This window comes from Oncorhynchus mykiss, chromosome 26 (genome assembly GCF_057628025.1).
Source record: "Oncorhynchus mykiss isolate SJ-2025 chromosome 26, ASM5762802v1, whole genome shotgun sequence".
NCBI classification, from domain to species: domain Eukaryota; kingdom Metazoa; phylum Chordata; class Actinopteri; order Salmoniformes; family Salmonidae; genus Oncorhynchus; species Oncorhynchus mykiss.
The window spans coordinates 23,630,783-23,654,173 of record NC_143047.1 but is presented as its reverse complement, the minus strand read 5'-3'; the positions used below and the strand labels follow the sequence as shown (position 1 = coordinate 23,654,173).

The 23,391-nt window shown below is 42.1% G+C and overlaps 2 protein-coding genes across 10 annotated transcripts in view; one reads left to right on the top strand and one right to left on the bottom strand.

The window, feature by feature from the left end:
- Window positions 1-825: 825 nt before the first annotated feature.
- LOC110506652 (kinesin-like protein KIF18A) lies at window positions 826-22,974 on the bottom strand. 7 transcript variants are annotated; one of them, XM_021586430.3, is made up of 18 exons: window positions 22,776-22,974; window positions 22,048-22,383; window positions 21,624-21,781; window positions 21,345-21,449; window positions 21,107-21,217; window positions 20,782-20,979; window positions 18,183-18,362; window positions 17,872-17,946; window positions 17,653-17,762; window positions 16,637-16,799; window positions 16,316-16,480; window positions 11,746-11,867; window positions 10,669-10,922; window positions 8,278-8,337; window positions 2,497-2,902; window positions 1,971-2,060; window positions 1,753-1,850; window positions 826-1,203 (listed from the first exon to the last, which is right to left on the bottom strand). In XM_021586430.3, the coding sequence occupies exons 2-18, from the start codon at window positions 22,358-22,360 to the stop codon at window positions 1,067-1,069; spliced, it is 2,745 nt and encodes a 914-aa protein (XP_021442105.2). In that variant the 5' UTR covers window positions 22,361-22,383; window positions 22,776-22,974; the 3' UTR covers window positions 826-1,066. The 7 variants fall into 7 exon arrangements, with proteins under 7 accessions (XP_021442105.2, XP_021442107.2, XP_021442106.2 ...); XM_021586432.3 differs by having other exon boundaries at window positions 18,183-18,359; XM_021586431.3 differs by having other exon boundaries at window positions 22,683-22,878.
- Window positions 22,916-23,391, top strand: part of mettl15 (methyltransferase 15, mitochondrial 12S rRNA N4-cytidine) — a 57,437-nt gene continuing 56,961 nt past the window's right edge. Inside the window, exon 1 of one of the 3 annotated variants that reach the window (XM_021586435.3) lies at window positions 22,916-23,072. The gene's annotated coding sequence lies outside the window, so the exon portion shown is untranslated. Of the gene's footprint in view, window positions 23,371-23,391 lie in introns of all 3 variants that reach the window. The other 2 variants (XM_036963295.2, XM_021586434.3) reach the window with 2 other exon arrangements.

Here is a 23,391-nt window from a genome sequence, read left to right as displayed (position 1 = left end):
ATGTGGTACTCAATTAAAAATGGTAAAAAACACTTATTGCACAGAGTCCATGCAACTTATTGAGCACATTTTTACTCCTGAACTTGTTTCGGCTTACCATAAGCTTTTCATTAATGAATTTGTAAACATAATTCCTTTTTGACATTATGGGGAATTGTGTGTAGACCAGTTACAGAAAAAGCTGTGTGTGTGGGGTGCTCAGCACCTGGCATTGAGCTTCCTGGCTAAAAATAAAGATCAACATTGGATGCTGTGCAACAGAAAGACTGAATTCAAAGTGATGAGTTGGCTTCTTTCCAGACATAATGTAAGTCTGATTTTTTTTCTCTGACGATATATACAGCCATTACAAAAGGGAGCTGGTATCAAAGTGCATGTACAACACCTATTGTTAGAGCTGGTCGAAAACAACATGTATTTACTTTAGAGTGGCAACTAGATGGGGCTCAATACAGCTCTGAGTAGGAATTCTTAACACTGTTCAACATTTTAACAATATTTTATGAGCCTTCATTTCTGTTTATGTGTAGCCTGATATAGAACAGTGAAAAAAGTTCCACAGGTGAATGAGTTTCCCTATACAGATGGGTTACAAGCGGAATGAACGAACATCACAAGTCTCCATGTCAACAGCATTCACATGCAAGGCCACATGACTTGACAGTAAAACAGCATGTCTAATAACTCAATCTACCCCTTCCGTTCAATTTTACATTGAAAGGAAATATATGTACAGTAAACAGGGAAAAGCTCAGAAATGAACCATTCGAGAAAAAAAAAGATTGGAAGAGTTGAATTATTCATGGTAAAAACCATCCACATACATTAGTAGTTAAACATTTTATTACTAAATAACAAATTATTGGTACAACAAATGTTAATGTAGGAAATAATGTAAAAACATTCATTCTACAACCAAAAATAAAACTAAGAACAACTTCAGAATCATACACAATTCAAGCAAAAACGATTCAAGAAATCCATAGGACTTAATTTCTCTCTCCATAGCTACACACAATTCCCCAATATCTATACGACATCAGCAACATCTGGTCAAAAGCAGGTCTCACATCCTCTTTGTCACACTCTTGAATTTCTGGGAGGTTTTATAGAATATGGACTTCTTCCTCTGAACATCCATGAGGTGAAGATTCCCCTCAGAAACACTCCTCATAACTCTTCTGGGCTCGTTCTCCTCTGACCCTAAGGAGAAACACAATGCTTAGATAGAGCCCCCGTCTCTATGGAGAGCTTCAAATTAAACGTTTTTCCTTTGCAGTGTGAAAAATCCCATCATAAAAAAGTTGGTTATTTTAAATTACAAAAATTGAATAATAAAACAAATTGCTGTCTAAAACACATCACATCAAAAGTACGCAATCTGATGAGAAACCAAATTCTGCAGTTGTCCAAAAGCCAAACAAAACCCTTCAACATAAAATACACGCCATACGTAACAGGCAGACAAGCGCCTTCATTGTAGATTAAAAACAGCTTGGTTTTCTAAAAGCTTGTGTCCTTCATAACAGGCATATAAAAAAGCATATTCTGGCCCTGCCCTGAACTTTGTGTTGCAGCTGACAGATGTAGGCATAAGCTCTGCGTGTAAGCACCACTAATTGAAATGAACATGGGGATTTTAGAGGGGGAAAAAGCCACACATGAATATATTTTATAAATAGTGAATGAAAGCAAACTACACTGTTTCCCTTGGTCACTTCAGGGGAGAAACACTGGTATTGTTGCACTCACCAGCAAAACGACGCACTCTTAGTGGTCTGCTTGCTACTACTGTGGGGTCCTGCTTTATGCGCTTGGGTGCTGAAATGATTTCCTGCTCTCTGCTGCTGCTACAGGGGGAGATGGAAACACAAGAGATGAAATACATTAATATCTGAGCAGCACAACACTTCCTTCGCTGATCCTTCACTAAGAAACATTTATTTTGAGTATGTCACAACCACACCTACCAGTTCATTTTGCGTTTGCCCTGCGCAGCCGAAGTCATGGCCATGTAGGTCTTGCCACGTCGGATGTCTAACAGAGATGGTATCTCCAGTCTGCGGGAAACAACAAGTCAGGCAATGTCACTTTCCTTCTCAATATTTGAACAGTCTCTGACATGTGACCAAAACATATAAACAGACTGGAATGAGTACAGCACTCTGATACGTTAGACAATTCTGAGCTCTCCCACTGCCACTTGCTCGTACCTAAAACTTAAAAAGACATGGCAGCTCAACGTTTAGAAATAAGTACTTGGAGGGGCTCGAACCCGAATACAATTTCTGCCAGTCTGTCTCCTGGGACAAAATGTGTCAAATAAAAATGTGAATCGTTGTAATAGTAAGAGGCAAAATAAATATATATATATATACACACACAGAAAGTCTTAATCTATGAATGTATGCATTGTTTTACGTTCAGCAGCTAATATTAAACTGGACTGTGGAAATGCCGGAGTATGATGACCATCTTTGACAATACCACACCCACCTTTTGGGGGGTTTGCTCATGTCATTGGCTCGGGGAGCCTGCTGTTGGCTTGGACTCATGGGGCACAAAGTCTCAGCCTGATGATTGGGGCTACATTGGTAAAGGATGGCGGTAGCGTTGGCAAGAGCTGCTTCATTGTCTCCATCTTCAATGTCAAATGTCATGTTGGGGTCATTGACTGCAGAGTGCTGGAGAGGCAGGAGTGAAGGCCTGTTGAGTGTACTGCTGGCCTCTGGAGTGTAGAGCAGTGGAAACATCCCTTCCTGTTTTAAAACCTCCTGGAGGACCATGGGAACCTGCGCTGAGGCGGAGACAACACTCCCAGGGTTTGGTGGAGACACTGCCAGCTTCCTCCTGGTAGGTTTCTTGGGAATTGGTTCCATCACTGTCACCTGGGCCGCTGGGCCTAGAAAACAACATCAATAGGATTTATTTTTTATGAAGAAGCCAAAGAACCAAACAAATTTAAGCCTATACATGATCAAATAAATTGCTATCAAGTTACACAACACACTTCATCAAGGTCAATTCCATTTCAATACAGTCCAATCCATGTACTGCAAATTGACAAGGGGATTCTTTTCAATTTTGGCCTAGCTCTACAAATCACTTAATGAATTGAGAGGTCAAATGGAATTGAAATTGAAAAAAAATCATAAACATCCTCCACCAAGCACTTTTACATGGAAGTATTCAGTGAGGTAAGACCTTTGGAATGTTGCGGTTATAGAAACGTATAGTAAACGTTTTACTTGACAGTCACATCTGTTCTACACACATTTATATGGGGGCGTTCTATAAGCTTCTTCCTGAACAGGGTTCAGGGTTCATCTTGTTCAGCCAGAACACTTTCTGTTAGTGGTTGGTGAGGTCTTGCTACTTGGTTTACTAGTTTGAGCTCAAGTACAAGATAAGAATGCATTATCCAGTCTAAATCACAGTAGGCTGTCAGCTTCAGCATGTGGGTATTCACGAACAACATGGCAGTAGTTTGACATAGAAATGTCATACATGGACCAGGGATGAAAGTTTATTTTTTAATTTTATATCCCATGACTGGAACTGGAGTCGATCTTAGATTGGCAGGAAAACGTTTTGCCTCGAGGTCCACATTGGGATGTCAAAATTCAGAGTGCTGCACAGATTTTTTTTATGACCGATATGTTTGTCAAAAATAGATTTGCGGTCATGAAAAAGGGCAGTTATTTGAAAACAGATATGTCCATTACAATTTTTCACATATGTTCTATCTAGTCTTTGACATTCAAGTGTGGTCTGGAGTGTTTTTATTTTAACACCCCAAATAATCACCCTCCTGGAGAACTTTAACCCCTGCATGGCCTTACCATCTGTTGAAGCACCATACTCATATTTTAAGAAAATAAATCACATCTGAATAGATCTTAGGTGGCACCGGTATAAAAAGACAATATCACCACCATTGAAAGATGAAGGAATAACATCTCTGTAAAATACTGAAAGGAGAAGTCGATGTCTGCAGTAGGCCTAATATGGGTTCTCATCTTTTGGCAGTTGGAGAAGTGTAGAGGGAGCCAAAGAAAGTGAACCTGGTGACCTTTACACAGTGCAGACATTAATCAGAGGTGTAAGGGAGTAAGGGCCGGGACACATTCATGCTCACAAATTGAGTTTCACCAGTCCCGACAAGCCCTGCTACTGTGACATGGAAGATGGCTAAGTAGGGGAAAGAAAAGGAATCAAATGAGGCAAAATAAAAATATAATTCGATGTTTCAAAGAAACCAAGACTTAAAGCCCTCAGAACTGCCTCAATTAGTCAGGGCACGGACTCCACAAGGTGCTGACTGCGTTCCACAGGGATGCTGGCCCATGTTGACTCCAATGCTTCCCACAGGTGTGTCAAGTTGGCTTGATGTCCTTTGGGTGGTGGACCATTCTTGATACACACGGGAAACTGTTGAGTGTGAAAAACCCAGCAGCGTTGCAGTTCTTGACACAAACCGGTGTGCCTGGCACCTACTAACGTACCCTGTTCAAAGGCACTTAAATCTTGTATCTGGCCTATTCACCCCCAATGGCACAGATACACAAGCCATGTCTCAATTGTCTCATAAATCCTTCTTTAACCGGTCTAATCCCATTCATCTACAGTGATTGAAGTGGATTCAATAAGGGACTATAGCTTTCACCTGGATTCACCTAGTCAGTCTGGTCAGTGTTCATTAATTTTTGTACACTCAGTGTATATTTCCACACCACGAGGTTGGAATAACTGTTTAATAACAGCTGTTTGAAAAGACAAAAATGTAAGCCTGTTTTGGTGGGATGGAGTTTTGGCCTGCCCTGTGACGTCGCCAAGCGGTAAACTAGTTAATGGACCAATAAGAGTTCCAAACCACTCTGCCAATAACAGCTAGTTTTCCCCCTCCCCACTCAGACCACTCCCAGACAGTCCTAGATAAATTCTTGCTTGAGAAATTACTCTTTGCTAAGAAGCTATTTTTGCTTCTTTTTGACATTTATGGAATACAATCACAGTAAGAGGACTTAATTGTTATCCAGAAATTATTTGATACCGAGATAAAATCTGCTGCATTTGAACTTTAACGAAGGAAACATAACAAGGCCACATAAAATCCTTATGGAACACAAAGCAAGGAATGAGGGAAAACAACGTATGGCCGACAAAGCAGGAGTGGACATAGGCCTAACATAGGATAAGTTATTTCATGGTATAAGTGGTTCACAATCACTAGCCATAATGGATGACTCATACGCTTAGCAACCTGTCGTACAAAGGATACAGCTACACTGAATGGATCACCATATTAGTCATCAGTGAGGATGAGTCATACACACTACATACTGTTAATTATTGGTCATTTGATCAAGACTAAGATACAACTAACTTTACATACAACTGAATAAATGGGAATAATTGATATTGGCTACACAATACATTTCTAATATACACCAAAGTCGTTTTAATAGAAAACGTGTCTTCCGTTAACCGGCCAAAATGTTATGAATAGAACTTTGGGATTTCATTCTGTAATAAGAGCTTAAATGTATTAACATGAATAAATATGTTTTACGAGAATAGGAAGACTATGATAAAACCTGGCTGAGATTGACGATTGTCACCTAAAGAACATACGTAAGCAGGGTTGTTCGAGGTTAATGGCTGGTGTGTAAGAGTCAAGTGGAGAGCATCAGAGCACGAGGCAGACTCACTTGTTGCAGTGAGACACTGCGGCTGCATCATTTACATGCTGCTGACCACAGCCCTGTGACACCGCTTCCTACCTACTACATTTTACTGAGGAGGAGGCAATTCCCAGAAATGTGAACTGTGGTGGTGGTGGATTTGACATATTAATTTTCCTACCCACCACCGCACAGACAAAATAGGACAACCAACTAAATTGTTTAATGTAGAAGCTTTTAAGTGACAATGCTCACATTTTTTAACAACATTCTTGTGTATCATAAAAGGGAGGGGGGATATGGAAGATTAATGGACCTATTTATTCATACGAAGAGCAGAAAGCAATATTTAGGAAATTTGAGTCACAGCTCAGATAGCAAGGCAGGATGAGGGGACAGTGATAAATGGTACCGTTTCTGATGGAGATCTGGCCCGGCAATAAATGGCAGCCAAGTTCTTTCAATCACATATTTTTGGCTTGTAGGATTAATACATGCATGAGGTGCTATTTCTGGTGGAGACCGCACCGTATTAGGGTCGCTTGGCTGCTGCCTCCCACTTTATCGCTGACGGGGAAGGGGCGTTTACGCTTGCCTTACCTACCATCTTTTCTTTTCTTTTCTGCAGTGAATTAGCATTTTCATGAATGAGGTTTGAGCAGCCTGGGTTGGGAGGGCTGGAAGCTGGATTGACGGAGTACAAAATATGGAGGAAAGGGGGAGGGGGCAAGGAGGAAGAGAGTGATCGAGCAGGAAAAAGTAAGACTGGCACAGAATGAGGTAGGAGAGAAAGAGAGAGAAGAGTGATTGAAATTGTGTGGGCCATCCTGTGCTGATGGGTACAAGGCATTGGACTGGTGGGGTGCAGAACCCTATTGAGAGGGTCATGTGTGGTGACCTGCCGTCGTATCCACTTAGAGATGGTGCTGTAATGAGAAGGTTGGAAGAGGGAGGATCTCCATACTCAATCATTATCAAGCACTGATGCTAGTTGCACAAACACAGAATAAAACAAGGAGTTCACACTAAACAGGTAACATGACTTGGACAAGATCTTATTTCATATCTAAAGTGTAAACCATAGTCCACAGACACAGAAGCGATAGTCCAGCGTCCCATTGTGACATAGCTACCTGGATCTGAGACAACCATCTGCAGGGGACACAAAGCCAGAACGCGCACCGCTCCACAATTCCCAACCAACTTTCTGGTCTGGTACGCGTCCTCTACTCATTTGAAAGTGTTGACAGTTGGCGAAACTGCTTGAGGTGCTCTCAGAATGAGAAAAGTATGAAAGCCAACGGTCCAATACTCTAGAACACTGCAGTGCGAATGTGTACTGGTTTTGGACTATGATAAACCCTTAAGGCCATTCATGTAATGCACAATCACAAAAAGCCACTCTGAAGTAGATAAGACATGCAAAAGAAATAGGGCTGTGACGGTCATGGAATTATGGATGACGGTTATTGGTCAGCCAAATGACCGTGGTCACCATTATTACAGCTCGAATAGCAAAATAAAATACACACATCTCCTCTGCTCTGCTCCTGACTGTATGTGCTGCTGCCTGTTTGCTACAACACCTTGCTTGTTTCAGCAAGGAGTAAAGTTATTACATTGTTAACAGTCCATGTTACCGTAGAAACAGACTCAACCGTACAAATGCCTGTCTTCAGCCAGCCGTTTCATAAAAAAAGCTAAAACTTACGAGGGTTATTTTATTTTCATGACGGTTAAACAGTAATTGTGCCAGCCCTAGTAAAAAGTGTTTTAAAGCCATTTCCTGTTGCGCTGTGGTCGTCCGGTGTTGTTTTCTTTAAAAATGTAGCCGACGTTTCCCACAATGTGTTTCAATCAAGTGTAGACCATCTGTTCAGCAGAAAATATCATTACAAACAATTTGGACAGCCATATTTCACATACTTCCTTATTGTACTTCCCTAAAGGTTTTCCCAGTCCTTTTCTTTCTCTAAAGGGGTCTCGAGTGTCATTTCATTTTCACAAAATATCTTTAGTTCCAGACCAGAAAGTCTGCAGTGCTGCACAACTGGAAATCAAATTCTATTTCATGTCGGAATACTTTTTGAAGTTTCTGTAACAGTTTGCCTATTTTATTTTTCCTCGTTTAAGAATCAGTTGAAGTGCCAATTGATATCCCATCATCTCCAGGATGGCAGAAGGGAAATTAAGTTGTTACACTAAACACCAGTGATCAGTGGGAATAAAACAAAAAACACTGTTAATCCACAAATCAATATTACTAATTTCTCACTTCAGTTTGAGCACTACAGTGGGGATGTTTAATATTGTCAGTTCAATATTTTAACCATTTCAGTCCTTGTGGTCTTCTGAAACAAGCCTTCTCTGTTAACATCCCAAGTTTATACTAGTGAATCCTGAAACCAGTTTTAGCACAACTGAAATTGCTGATGAACAATTAACAGCTGAAACAGAGCTTTTACCACAGGAGTGATGACTTTGATGGACATATTTGATCCCCTCGGAGTGTCACTATGAAGGATTCCATGTGGCAAGCTGTTAGATTAATGACCAGGTTAGCAGGCCTGAGGGAGAGTAAAGACAGGTTTACCTGTCGATGATGGATTGGGTTGAAGGCGCAGCGAGACTCTCCTCTTATGTTTCTCAGCACCTGAGTGACAGACAACAGTATGTTCAACAACACCGCCTCCTTCATGAATACCATGCCACCCCCGCAGTTATCAGCACAACACACAGCATGACTAGCATCACAGCTCAGCCTGCACAGTTATCAATAGAACAGACACAATCGTGCCTCAGCATTTGGCTGTGGTAAATGTGAATAATCATCATGAACTGTGTAGCAACGTCTGCGATTGTACACTTGCCTGGTTAAAAAAAAATGGGTAGCCCTTTACACTTGTATCTGTATATGGGTTGAAAATGTCAGCTTTGGACATTGATAAGCTCTTAAATTGGAACAGTACAGTGACATGCTATACGTGACGTCAGAACTCAGGCTCTGCACTTCACAGCTCTGTATGGGTTTTGACTGACAGCCGTTCTGAACTTGAGCACCGCACACGACAAGAAGTTGCCCCCATCCCTCCTGCTAATTGGGCAACTTTAGAAAATGTTTTGTCTGAGTGAGGGAAATGCTGTAAATTACAAGGACTCTATGTATTTTGAAAGATGTGACGCTAAGGATTATAATAAATACTGCTTTGATGGCATACAAGCAAGCCTAACACCCATGAGTCCTAATGTGCACTTCACATTTCCATATCATAAAATGTATGTAATATACATTGTCAACGTTTATGATTACTATGTTTGATGTACAGTTACAAGATAACATGGCGTTATACCCCGAGTTGCCCTGAACAGAATGAGCCTGTTTGTTGTATTGTGAAGAAAATTTGCCGCGAACCATGTATTTGGATTTACTCATGAATCCATTCCGTGCGCATCAAAATTACAATCTGTTTCTCTGAATTGCTTTGTGAAAGCCTAACACTAAGATCTTATTTTATCATTTTGCTAGTCATGTTGGCAATAGAACGAGCGCTCAAATTTCACCCACTTGTCCAGGATTGTTAAAAAACAAAACAAATGTGGCGAAAATTACTGTAAATTTAAAAATGCTCATAAAATCAACAGTGTAATGTTTGGATTCAGTCTTGTGTCAGCTGAACGGTTGGCCCCACCTTTAGTCTAAAAATTTCCTCATAATCTCCAAACTGTTCCCTTCTAATTTCTACCATATTTATGCATTTCCATATTTTTTCTTTAAGAAACATTTCAATTTAGCTCTATCCCTATCCAATTCCCACAAGTGTAAGGGGTTAAAGGTTCAATGCAGCCATTTTTAATCAAAATATGAAATCATTTCTGGGTAACAATTAAGTATCTTACTGTGATTGTTTTCAATTAAAAATGGTCAAAAAGAAACAAATATTGCTTCTTAGCAAAGCGCAATTTCTCAAGCAAGAAGTTTTCTAGGACTGTCTGGGAGTGGTCTGAATGGAGAAGGGAAAACTAACTGTTATTGGCAGAGAGGTTTGGAACGTTTTCTAATTAACCACTTGGTGATGTCACCAGGCAGGCCAAAATGCCACCCCACCAAAACAGGCAGACATTTTAGACAGTCTTTTCTTAAACAAAAAATGGGCATCATCATAATCTTTACAATTTCATAGTGTAAATATATATATAAAATGCAGGAAATCAGGTTTTGATTGCACTGGGCATTTAACTAAATGTTGCTTTAAATATATAATAACAGTAGTCTTCAGGATAGTCATTGCAAGGTGAAAACAGAGGGAATAGAACAAACAGACGGGACCTATTGAGATCTGGTATCATACATTTGTGCTCATGGCTTGTGAAAGGAGGGTCAAATTACAGGATATCACTCAACTACAAGCACAAGTGGACAGGGCCAAAAATACAGGTGCAGGGGGACAGGTGCGGGGTGCACCTGCTGACATATGATGGACAGCAACATAGTAATTAAGTATTGCTGGCCAGCTTTGGTTCACGCTCCATTGTCTCCTAGGGGCTGAATGTCATGAAAGGAGGCCTGATGGCGCACTGGTGCTGGGTTATACAGGGTGTGATAGGACCTGGAGAATGGTGGCTCCCGTGTGTAGGCTCCCATGATCAACAGTAAATAGAGCCCAATAGCCCAGGGCCACCAGATATTGCTGTATGGCCACTGGTGGCCTGAAAATAAAGCACTACAGGGGGGTATACTACAAAGCAAGATCAATGGCCAGCTAACTTGCCAAAATATATTTTGATTTTCTAGAAAGAATGGGCATGGTCTAATTAAATCATCAACCAAAAACACATATTGAACTTCAGCTTTCTCGATGAAGCAGAAAGTCAATAGCTTTGTAGTTTACCCCTCAGGGGGAAATTACATGTCATCGTTGTCACTGGGAGTTGAAGCTAAGTCTGCGGTTTAAAAAAAAACATAAGATGTGAAGTCATGACTTACTACTACAGGGACTGTTTTGATGGGGACAGATGAGGTGTGAAAATGACAGGATAGGTACGAGCTCTGGCCTAAGCCTGGAACCCTCAGCCTGGGTCTCGTCGTCCTTCTCCTGATCGGCCCACACCACACCCCTCTCCCTGAGGACCAGGTGCTCCAGGTCCTGGTTCTCAGCCTCGTCGGCAGCTGTGACCAGGCCCGACCCCCTCAGCGTCCAGTACTGTCTGCTGTAGGCAGGCAGCAGCATGTGCACCATTCTGAACAGAAGAAAGCATGAAATTCAGGCTTAAAAGATGTTCTGTTGAGTCAGTATCACAATCTAGAGTGTAAAGTTGCCAAAGTGAATTTTGTTGCACATGTATGCAACACCTAGTATAGTATTATTCAAAAGACTAATAGTCTCTATTCACTAATTCATATAAGTAAGCGATAACGACACTGTACATTCTCTGGAGGTAATGTATGACACAGGTATGGATGGCACACAGCCATTCATACTCACATAGTACAGTGTGAGTCACATGACTCATACTCCATTTTTCATAAATATTATTTCATATCACTCCCATCTTAATATGTCTGTGTCTACCTGACCATATTTACCCCTTCATGTAGGATTGAGGCCTGAAGATTCCTTCTAAAACATGTAGCAATATCTCTACAACAGATGTTGTGGAGTATTGGCTCAGATTGACTTAAGTCTACTTGACAGGTCTGAAAAGTCTGACAAACCCCTTTAAGACTATCTTATAGTAATATCACTGCATTTCCACTCTGTCTTCAGTGGATACAGGTGGATGATTCAACTCTGATACGCAATGCCAGGCTTTTGTTCCAGTCTTGCTGTAGTATACCAGACTCCAGCAATCAGCTGCTCAACAGGAACAAAAGCCTGCACACCCAGTAGCTTCCAGCTGGAGCGTTGGCTTGGCCACATGTTTTACACAGTAAGTGAGGTATTTTTCAACTGTGGTATCACTGGGGTGAAGAGTATCAAATACAACAAAGAATATCGGTATGGAAGTCCAAGTTTTGGTGACAACATTACGTGTTTAATACTGAAAAAGAAAAATGACCTACTTTTTAGTCTGTTTGTTCTCCTGGTCCTGGATGCCGATGAGGTGGGTCATTTGCTCAATGTGCTGCTTGAGGTCCTCTACCTGTAGCTGGAGCCTGTGGCAGCGAAGGTCCTTCTGGAGTACCTGGACGGGAAAGGGGAAAGTGGAAGAGCTGGTGAAATGACCATGAGGGAACATATTGAGTAACCCTGACCACAGTTAGAGAACAAGCTGGCAGGGAGTCATCAGTGACGCACAAGACAATGAGTCTTGAGGGGTTTATTTTGTGCCATGCTTCATCTCTGAGAACCTGTCTTCTGGGTAAAAAAAAAGAAAGAAGCTGTCATCCAACTCTGACGTAAAAGAGTATACGAAACGACAGCAGAGAGAACATTTGACAAGCGGATGAATCATTGTTCTGTGCCACTTCCTAGAAGAGGGATGATAAAGAGAAAATAAACATCTACATGGTTTTAGGTAACTGGCTGTGTGAGGGATGCATAAAGATCATTGATCCATTCACCTCAGTCATCCACCAGTGTACAAGAGCAATAATAAGCACAGTTCTAATTACCTGGAGAACAGATGGAAGAAAATAAACTGTCACAACAAGTTGGGATGTATTTGCAAAAAATAAATATATATACACAGCTCAAAAAAATAAAGGGAACACTAAAATAACACATCCTAGATCTGAATGAATGAAATATTCTTGTTAAATACTTATTTTCTTTACATAGTTGAATGTGCTGACAACAAAATCACACAAAAATTATCAATGGAAATCAAATTTATCAACCCATGGAGGTCTGGATTTGGAGTCACACTCAAAATTAAAAGTGGAAAACCACACTACAGGCTGATCCAACTTTGATGTAATGTCCTTAAAACAAGTCAAAATGAGGCTCAGTAGTGTGTGTGGCCTCCATGTGCCTGTATGACCTCCCTACAATGCTTGGGCATGCTCCTGAGGGATCTCCTCCCAGACCTGGACTAAAGCATCCGCCAACTCCTGGACAGTCTGTGGTGTAACGTGGCGTTGATGGATGGAGCGAGACATGGATGTTCCAGATGTGCTCAATTGGATTCAGGTCTGGGGAACGGGCGGGCCAGTCCATAGCATCAATGCCTTTCTCTTGCAGGAACTGCTGATACACTCCAGCCACATGAGGTCTAGCATTGTCTTGCATTAGGAGGAACCCAGGGCCAACCACACCAGCATATGGTCTCACAAGGGGTCTGAGGATCTCATCTCGGTACCTAATGGCAGTCAGGCTACCTCAGGTGAGCACATGGAGGGCTGTGCGGCCCCCCCCAAATAAATGCCACCCCACACCATGACTGACCCACCGCCAAACCGGTCATGCGGGAGGATGTTGCAGGCAGCAGAACGTTCTCCACGGCATCTCCAGACTGTCACGTCTGTCACATGTGCTCAGTGTGAACCTGCTTTCATCTGTGAAGAGCACAGGGCGCCAGTGGCGAATTTGCCAATCTTGGTGTTCTCTGGCAAATGCCAAACGTCCTGCACGGTGTTGGGCTGTAAGCACAACCCCCACCTGTGGACGTCGGGCCCTCATACCACCCTCATGGAGTCAGTGTCTGCTCAAACGGTCAGAATCATGCACATTTGTGGCCCGCTGGATGTCATTTTGCAAGGCTCTGGCAGTGCTCCTCCTTGCACAAAGGCAGAGGTAGCGATCCTGCTGCTGGGTTGTTGCCCTCCTACAGCCTCCTCCACGTCTCCTGATATACTGGCCTGTCTCCTGGTAGCGCCTCCATGCTCTGGACACTACGCTGACAGACACAGCACACCTTCTTGCCACAGCTCACATTGATGTGCCATCCTGGATGAGCTGCACTACCTGAGCCACTTGTGTGGGTTGTAGACTCAGTCTCATGCTACCACTAGAGTGAAAGCACCGCCAGCATTCAAAAGTGACCAAAACATCAGCCAGGAAGCATAGGAACTGAGAAGTGGTCTGTGGTCACCTCCTGCAGAACCACTCCCTTATTGGGGGTGTCTTGCTAATTGCCTATAATTTCCACCTGTTGTCTATTCCATTTGCACAACAGCATGTGAAATTCATTGTCAATCAGTGTTGCTTCCTAAGTGGACAGTTTGATTTCACAGAAGTGTGATTGACTTGGAGTTACAATGTGTTGTTTAAGTGTTCCCTTTATTTTTTTGAGCAGTGTATATATACTTTTAAAGTAGCATAGAGTTAACTTCCTGTGATGCGTTCACATCCCTTCTATAATTCTCTCTGGGAGATGAAAAAATTACATATTAAAAAGGGATAGTTCACCTTAACTATAAGTAGAACCATTTCTATGTATAATTAGCAATTAGATTATTATATGGATTATATGGATCTTATCCAGAGAGTCAGCAACTAAAAAGAAGGCTTAGTAGCTTAAAATTAAGCTGCATTGTCAATAAATCTTCACAATCCCTCCTGGATTTTGTGAGGATTTTCTGTGATATTTGCGGGAAACAATGCACTGACAAGGGAAAAAAAATTGTGTTGACGTGTGGCTTGATTGAACCATATAAATGTGCATGACTGTTTAAAATTGAAATTCTTTGCGGACTCAAAAGGAACACCTACAGTTGAAGTCGGAAGTTTACATACACTTAGGTTGGAGTCATTAAAAATCGTTTCTCAACCACTCCACAAATTTATTAACAAACTATAGTTTTGGCAAGTCGGTTAGGACATCTACTTTGTGCATGACAAGTAATTTTTCCAACAATTGTTTACAGACAGGTTATTTCACTGTATCACAATTCCAGTGGGTCAGAAGTTTGCATACACTAAGTTGACTCTGCCTTTAAACAGCCTGGAAAATTCCATAAAATGATGTCATGACTTTAGAAGCTTCTGATGGGCTAATTGACAATTGGAGGTGTACCTGTGGATGTATTTCAAGGCCTACCTTCAAACTCAGTGCCTCTTTGCTTGACATCATGGGAAAATTAAAAGAAATCAGCCAAGACCCCAGAAAATAAATTGTAAACCTCCACAAGTCTGGTTCATCCTTGGGAGCAATTTCCAAACGCCTGAAGGTACCACGTTCATCTGTACAAACAATAGTACGCAAGTATAAACACCATGGGAGCACGCAGCCATCATACCACTCAGGAAGGAGACGCGTTCTGTCTCCTAGAGATGAACATGCTTTGGTGCAAAAAGTGCAAATCAATCCCAGAACAGCAAAGGACTTTGTGAAGATGCTGGAGGAAACGGGTACAAAAGTATCTCCATCCACAGTAAAAACAAGTCCTATATCGACATAACCTGAAAGGCCGCTCAGCAAGGAGCACTGCTCCAAAACCGTCATAAAAAAGCCAAACTACGGTTTGCAATTGCACATCGGGAGAAAGATCGTACTTTTTGGAGAAATGTCTTCTGGTCTGATGAAACAAAAATAGAACTGTTTGGCCACAATGACCATGGTTATGTTTGGAGGAAAAAGGGGGAGGCTTGCAAGCCGAAGAACACCATCCAAACCGTGAAACACGGGGGTGGCAGCATCATGCTGTGGGGGTGCTTTTCTGCAGGAGGGACTGGTGCACGTCACAAAATAGATGGCACCATGAGGCAGGGAAATTATGTGGATACATTGAAGCAATATCAGTCAGGAAGTTAAAGCTTGGTCACAAATGGGTCTTTCAAATGGACAATGACCCCAAGCATACTTCCAAAGTTGTGGCAAAACGGCTTAAGGACAACAAAGTCAAGGTATTGGAGTGGCCATCACAAAGCCCTGACCTCAATCCTATAGAACATTTCTGGGCAGAACTGAAAAAGCGCGTGCGAGCAAGGAGGCCTACAAACCCAACTCAGTTACACCGGCTTTGTCAGGAGAAATGGGCCAGAATTCACCCAAAAGACTAAACATCTTCTTCTGCAACTGGATCCTGGACTTCTGAATGGGCCGCCCCCAGGTGGTAAGGGTAGACAACAACACATCTGCCAAGCTGATCCTCAACACGGGGGCCCCTCAGGGGTGCGTGCTTAGTCCCCTCCTGTTAACCCATTTGTACCTTGTCAGCTCAGGGATTTGAACTTCCAACCTTCAGGTTACTAGTCCAACACTCTAACCACTAGGCTACCCTGCCGCCCAGTATATAGCCTATTTAATGTTATTTTATTGTGTTACTTTTTTATTTTATTCAAGAACTCTTTCTTGAACCGCATTGTTGGTTAAGGGCTTGGTAAGCACTTCACAGTAAGGAATACCTGTTGTATTCGGTGCATATGACAAATGCAGTTCAAATCAAATTGTGAGCCCTCTTTAGGTACTGCGGCGATGGGTCAGCTTTGTGATAACATTGCAATGTTTTTACTGTTTTATGCAGAAATAGTGCAGTGATTTGTCAAATTTGTAAGCCCTCACATAATATGCAGGGAATTGTTGATTTAGCAAAAAAAAAAAAAAATACAATCACAGAATCCTGGAGGGACCATCTTCCTCTACATTTCCCCTACCAGTACATGAACAAAATAACCCATATACCACACCACTAATACCACCCCTGGGTCAAGAGCTACCATATCTCCTGACCCCTCCAGCATTTGCCTCACCACTGGTGGCTGGGAGTCCTGTCCCAGTAGCTTCATCTCATTCTCCACGCGGTGCAGCCAGCCGTTGTTCTCAAGGAAGCGCAGCTCAGCCTCCTCCAGCCTCTTGCGGATGTGCTGCTGCTGTGTGAGCAGGGAAGCCAGCTTGCGCTCGTGCTTGCAGGTGGCCTATTCAACAACAGAGCCTGTCAGATTGGGATACGACAAAGGAGTGTATGCACTTTAAAACATCCATCTATCACTGGTACATCATAAAAGACATGCTCCTTCTGGGACCATTTTCTGGCTAAAACAACATGGTGATAAGGAGGACCTTTAACAGACCTTCTCAGTCTTGTCTTTGGCACTGAAGAGCTGGGCCTGCTGGTTGCACTCCTCGCTGTGGCGCTGACGTAACTCATTCTCCTTCAGCTGGCGCTCCAGAACAAGGTGCTCCCTCCTGATCTGAGTACGGCTGGAGAAAATGCTCTGTAGGGACTCTGACACCCTATCCAGAAAAAGGAGCAACCAGCCAGTTATCATTAAATTGAGTCTTTGCTTAATAATGGAGGGCAAATATTTATATAAAAAAAAAAAAAAAGTTTCAGTGTTTGCCCTTCCTCAAGTAAAAATGTAATGTCATGTTATTGTACAACTCAACAGGTTGAACAGTGTTCAAATCAGGCAGCTGCCCTGGATCACCCCCAGCAGCTTTGATCTAATAAGGCAGAGGCCTTGCAACAATGTCTCATTCTAGTAAAGGAAGAGGGGTATGCAGGTAAATAAATAAACAGACAGTGGAGAGCAGCCGCTGAGATGTGACTGCACTCTCCAATGTAACCCCTGTGACGTAGGAGCCGCCGTGGCCTTGCCAGACTGATGAATTTTTTATTGTGTGAGAAGCATGCTGCCTCTCTTCAGAGCCTCACATTGTGCGAGTTGTGAATTCTGATGCCGGTGAATGAAATGCGTGGGAATGAGACTCATTCAGCTTTCCGCCCCCCCCGCCCCCCTTCCCTCTCTCCCTTTTTAAACAGATGCCACTGCAGCCCTTAGAGGGGACTGAAGGAAGGACATTTTTTTAAAGCTAATATCGATATATTGTGTAGCTTTATTTACGTGGCTCACAGCTGCCCCTATCAAAAATGCAGAGCAAACTCTCCACCCACCAGGTCCTTGGGCTTTGTACTTTTCCCTCAACATTATAAATTATCTATGGATTTCAATTAAAGTGTACAAGTTTAAAGAACAACACTCAAGTGTGGTGCATATTATGCATAACAGAACTTGTATTACTATATTAATACAAGTTTTGCCTTTTGGTTGTTGCATGCACATTGGCACAAGAAATAAGTGCTTACTTGTGAATCTCTGTTTGGTTCTGACTGGAGATGGTATTAGAGCCTCCAGGAACAAGAGGGTCCATCTTCCTCTCCTCATATTCTTTCAACTTCTTCTTCAATTGAATGATCTGAAATGGCATAAACCATTGATAAATTGTGAAATCTATGTCCACACCTTTTCTGACCATAAAGGCCTCCAGTCTGTGTAGTAGAGATGGGTGCTTCATCTTATATTACCTCTTCTCGCTGCCTCTCACATATCACTGCATACTGGCCGATGTGACTGTCCAAGCTGACAACATTCCTCTTGAGCTAAAGGACAAGTAGATGCATGTAAAAATACATGGAGGGAGAAAGAGGCATTACAAACAGAAATATTGTAAGAAATGCCATGTAGTACAAGTTTCACTGTCAAAACCACCTCTGAACTTATGTTTGGCTTTTAAAAACAGAGTTTATTACAAGTGAAGGTACACCAAGGAGAGCACGGCCAAAGAGGCCTAAGTAAATCCTATAACATTGCTGGGATGGGTGAGTAGTTTACTGACCGATGATTTGATCTCTTTGGCCCTGTTGGCGTATTTCAGTGTGTTGTGGGTGTCGTCATAAGATTTGGAGGAGGGGCTAATGTTGGCAATCATGACCGTCCTGCAGTTCCCGCCAAGAGAATCTTTAAGGAGTCGTGTTAGCTTGCTGTCCCTGTATGGTATGTGGGCTTTCTTACTCTGCTAAAATAAAGAAAGAAAAAACAACATTAGCCCGAGAAGAGTAAAAGTGCAAAACAGGAAATGGTTAGGCCTACACATTCAGGTTTGAGGTGGGGAAAGGTCTGAAAAACCTCACTGGACATTAATACTTTTTTATTTATATCAATTAATTCCAACTTGCGTGCGTTAAAATGGAATTGACCACAGTCCTATGACCCTTTGGGACTCAAGGCATACAGTAAATGCCCAGTGACAATGGGACAACACACAAATAAGGCTGTATAGGGGGGCATTTTAGAATAGCCAAATACACTGAATGTACAAAACATTAAGAACACCTGCTCTTTCCATGACAGACTGACCAGGTGAATCTAGGTGAAAGCTATGATCCCTTATTGATGTCACTTGTTAAATCCACTTCAAATCAGAGTAGATGAAGGTGAGGAGACAGGTTAAATAATTATTTTTAAGCTTTGAGACAATTGAGAGATGGATTGTGTATGTGTGCCATTCAAAGGGTGACTGGGCAAGGCAAAATATTTAGGTGCCTTTGAACGAGGTATGGTAGTAGGTGCCAGGCACAGAAGTTTGTGTCAAGAATTGCAACACGGCTGGGTTTTACATGCGCAACAGTTTCCAGTGTGTATCAAGAATGATCCACCACCCAAAGAACATCCAGCAACTGTGGGAAGCATTGGAGTCAACATGGGCCAGCATCCCCGTGGAACACTTGACACCTTGTAGAGTCCATGCCCTGACAAATTGAGGTTGTTCTGAGAGCAAAATGGGGGGGTGCAACTCAATATTAGGACGGTATTCTTAATGTTTTGTATATACACATTCTTATTGGCAGACGGTAACTATTTGTTTCCATGAAAACACCCAAGCACATTATCTTCTGCTGGTGTGAATGTGCTATGTCTGAATTCAGCCTGGCTTCACTAATGGCACAGATGCGTCTTGAGTACATTACATCTGTTCAGGTGAGTCACAGTCGCATGGAGATTCAAATGGCAGGAATTACCAGGAACTTGCAGAGGAAAAGTGATCTGCAATGGGCTGGGGGCTGCCCAGCTGTTCTCCCTGGCCGAAACCTACATCTGGAACCAGGAAACCCTTATATTTCCAGCTGATCCTATGGGAGCTCAAAGTTTGCAGCTAAAAGGAGGTTGTCCCAATTAAGCAGAGTGAGTCTTTCGCCGGAGCAGGATTTACAATGTACAGAGTAACAGCCTGAGAGAGAGGAAATGGGCCAATGGAGAAAACCACAAAGGCTAAATATGCAACTGCAATTCATGGCCATGGGACCAGTCCAAGCTGGGACATCAAGGTGTCATTCCCTAAAGCGAACAACGGTGCCATAAAAATAAACAAAACAAAACATTTCAGTACAACGGTGGCATGTTTGTGCAGCATTTCCTAAATGCAAGTGGCCTGCTTGTGGAATCCCCAGGGACAGTGGTAAACCGGGACGACTCAGTGACAGGTTAATGTATGCAACTGGAATGAAATATTACCCAAATACTTGGCTTGCTAACAGACCAAGCAATGCTCCTTGAATCACAGGGAGCTGCTCACTTTTTTCTGGCAACGACTGAGCAGGGGAGTATTGCTGCCAGTAGGATGTAAAATTGCAACCAATTAAACAAAATACAGACAAATTGAAGACAGAATAAATTAGACTAGACCGACCTAAATATCCACAACAAGAAAAAATATTATCTTAAAAAATGCAGTGTGACCACAGAAATCAACTGGCAGAGAAAATGAACGACAGCAAGGGATAACCCTAACACCATTCACTGGCGGGATAAACATAAGAAATCAGTTGTAACGCCAGGGTAGTGGGTTCAATTACCGGGACCACCCACAAATAAAATGTATGCACACGTGACTAAGTTGCTTTGGATAAAAGTGTGTGTGTGGGGGAATGAATTCAATAGTTTAAAATGACTAAACCAAATGGAAACTGTGTAGAAATGATAATGATCCTACATTCATGCGGTTTCTTGACTGTGGTAGCTCGCTTATAATCCCCAAAATGAAAGCCAGAAAATCTGGGAGCATTGAAAATTCCAAAAATGATAGATAGATAGATGGAGCACTATCTTTAGCCAATTTTGATGGCAAGGAAATATAAGTTTCAGTGCATCCCTCTGGACTTCGAACACCGAATGCAGCCCCCAGGGCAAAATGAGTTTGACACACCTGTCATAGTGTTAAATCTAGACAGAAGTTTGTGTATTCTCAGTGGTGAGGAAGCAGCACCAAGGCCTGCTCAACATTGTTTACGAGTCACACAGAAATGCCTCTGGGTTTTATTGTCAAAAGATCAACCAGTATTATGAATTATATTGTATTCTATGAGCAGAAACATTTCCTTTGAATAATTTAAGGTCCTATTCAATCAGAAACATGCATCAAGATGCTTTACACATACCTTAGGGTCAGCCAGAGCGTTGATGACATTTCCCAGGGCAAGGAGTGAACGGTTGATGTTAGCGCCTTCCCGTTGACGTGCTCCCTTTGCATTAGTGGCACTTGCTCGCTCGGAGCCAGCGAGGTCAATCAGACTCATTTTGGCCACACGGACATTTGGATTAAGGCTAGCCGTCCTGTCCTGTTGCTTCAAGTAAATCTAGTGGGACAAGAACACCAACAATTTCATCTTCACCTGTCCAGTGACTGCAGTGGGTAAACCTGACAGACACAACATCTGGTAAAGGAGGAACGTTAGATGACGCCACTCTATTGAAATAGCCTACCTGAAATACAGCATGGGACCGTGACGAGGTGGCATTCATGTCAGTGGGGTGTTGCGTTCTATTCCGATTGCCATAATCCAAAGCTTCAAGGATGTGCTCAGCAGACTTAGGCTACAAAAGAGGTCACATGAATACTTTTAAACAAATAAAACCAGAACACATAAATCAAAAAGAGATGTAAAAAATAAAAACTACAACACACCTGACAGACACAACAAATAACCTGTTGATCACTAACCTGGTGCAGAGTAAGGCCTTGGATAACCACTCCTTTCGAGGGGTCCTCCCTCACTGCAAGAGGGCCCACATTAGCCAAGAGGTCCCGGATCTGCTCATTATAGACCTGCAAACCAGTTATGGCAAAAACTTGACTGATTTCTATTGACAATTTAAATCCTGATTGTTCATGAATAAAATGTGTTTCTTTAATTCCCAGCTTTGATGGAGGAAGATATTTCCTTGATTTCTGTGTAAATGTATTAATTGAAAAATCAGACAGACAAAATCAAAGAGTTACCTCAAGATAAGAAAATGCTACATCAAATATTTTCTCCTCCTTGACTTGATCCATACGGTTGAAGAGCTCCGTCATGGTGCGATACATCACACCCGGGTCATTGCTTGAGCCCAACATGGTGTGTGTCTTGCCTGCTCCTGTTGCGCCATAAGCAAAGACTGCAACATTTCAGAGAAGGATTAGTAATTAAACATGATCAAAACTTCCACTCAAATTAAAATAAATCAGATTTTGGTAGGTTTAAATGTAACACCAAATGTATTGGAATTTAACTGCTAAATGGAGTACAATGTACTATGACATTCATTTAAATTAAGCTATTTGAAACACTGTTTACATAAAGTCCGTCTCAATGTGCACATAGCCTTACTAATCAGATGGTATAGTCCTGTAAAGATTAGTAGGCTTAGGCCTATTTTATTACCTGTACAGTTAAAGCCATTCAACACTCCATCAAGTATCCTTTTAGTGGTGTTCTCAAAGATATCCACCTGAGAAGAATCCTCCCCAAAAACATTATCAAAGACAAATTTCAGGTCCTTATTGGCTCTCTTGTTGACATCTCTGTTTCGAACTCTTGGCCCCCCCCCGAAAGCTGTCATTTGCTGTTCCTTGGGGTCAAATATTAGCATGTGGTTGTCCACAACTTGGACCACATTCCTGAAGTTCTCGCACTTCTCATTGTCGTTAGTTGGCCGCACACGAACAACCACTTTGACATGGCTGCACACGTCCATGACTCTTCTTATTGTGTATTGATCTAGTTGAGAGATCACAAGGAAGATGCTTTAGCTGACTAAACTCCAAGGTGAAAGATGTTTCTGATATACTCCAATGGAATGGCGCAGAGGCCAGGCTTTGTGGAATTGGGCGTGGCCAGATGTAATAACATAGCTAGCTACTTGCATTCGACAACATTACATTTTAAGCAGTGAACATATACAAATATGTTGTTACATAAAGAACAGGGCGACTTGAATGTCTCGTGTATTCGTCGCCCGTAGTGCCTTGTTGTGGCTAGCTAACATTAGCAGTCAACAAAGAGCCATATAAACTCACCTCCGAGCGAAAACAGCAAGTGCTGCGAGTTGTAAAATACATCGTAAACATTACTTTTGCTCTGGAGCGAAGGATAATACACCCACAGCTTACCTTAGACTCTAATTGTCTCACATTTGCGGCTTGTTAGCAAGTAACGTTACAGCCACCGCTACTTTTTCTCACAAGACGAGCGCGTCTTTTCAAAAACAAGCCCCCTCTTCCTTCGCAACAGCTGATTGGCTATGCACCTTGAGTGACGTCGGTGAGCTTGGTGTTGCAGTCATTTGATTGCAGTATTGGTGTAGGAAGTGGTTTAAAAACTCTGTTCGTATGCCAGCTATTATCTAGCTTTTTTTTTTTTTTAATAATGTAATTGAAACCATTATGACACATAGCTAACATAACAAAGTAAGTATAATATTGCGTCAATACCAATGTCCTAAGTACGATTTGCATCGTCCAGTTGCAAGCTATTCAAGGTGTTGTAACCCTAGCTACTACAGCGGAACGGAACTCACATATCCGAACACTTTTCCCCGGGAGTTTTTTTATGAAGATGCACCTGAGAATAGCTAGCTCGTAGCTGTCTTACGCGAGTAGCTTCCAAGTTAGCTACACACATAATTGTTTCGAAGTTCTCCACTTTGGAATTTGACAACTCTTCAACGTGGTTTCTTCTACTGAGTACTGTACTCTACTGTAAAAGGTGCCCTGTAGCCCACTTTGA

What these genes read in the sequence shown, in the direction of transcription:
- LOC110506652 (XM_021586430.3), bottom strand. Translation starts at nt 22,360, where the DNA reads ATGGACGTGTGCAGCCATGTCAAAGTGGTTGTTCGTGTGCGGCCAACT. An exon ending in CCAAAGAGATCAAATCATCG is followed by an intron (nt 17,947 to 18,182) that starts GTCAGTAAACTA and finishes CTTGTCCTTTAG; the next exon opens with CTCAAGAGGAATGTTGTCAG. An exon ending in AAGAGTGCGTCGTTTTGCTG is followed by an intron (nt 1,204 to 1,752) that starts GTGAGTGCAACA and finishes GTTTCTCCTTAG; the next exon opens with GGTCAGAGGAGAACGAGCCC.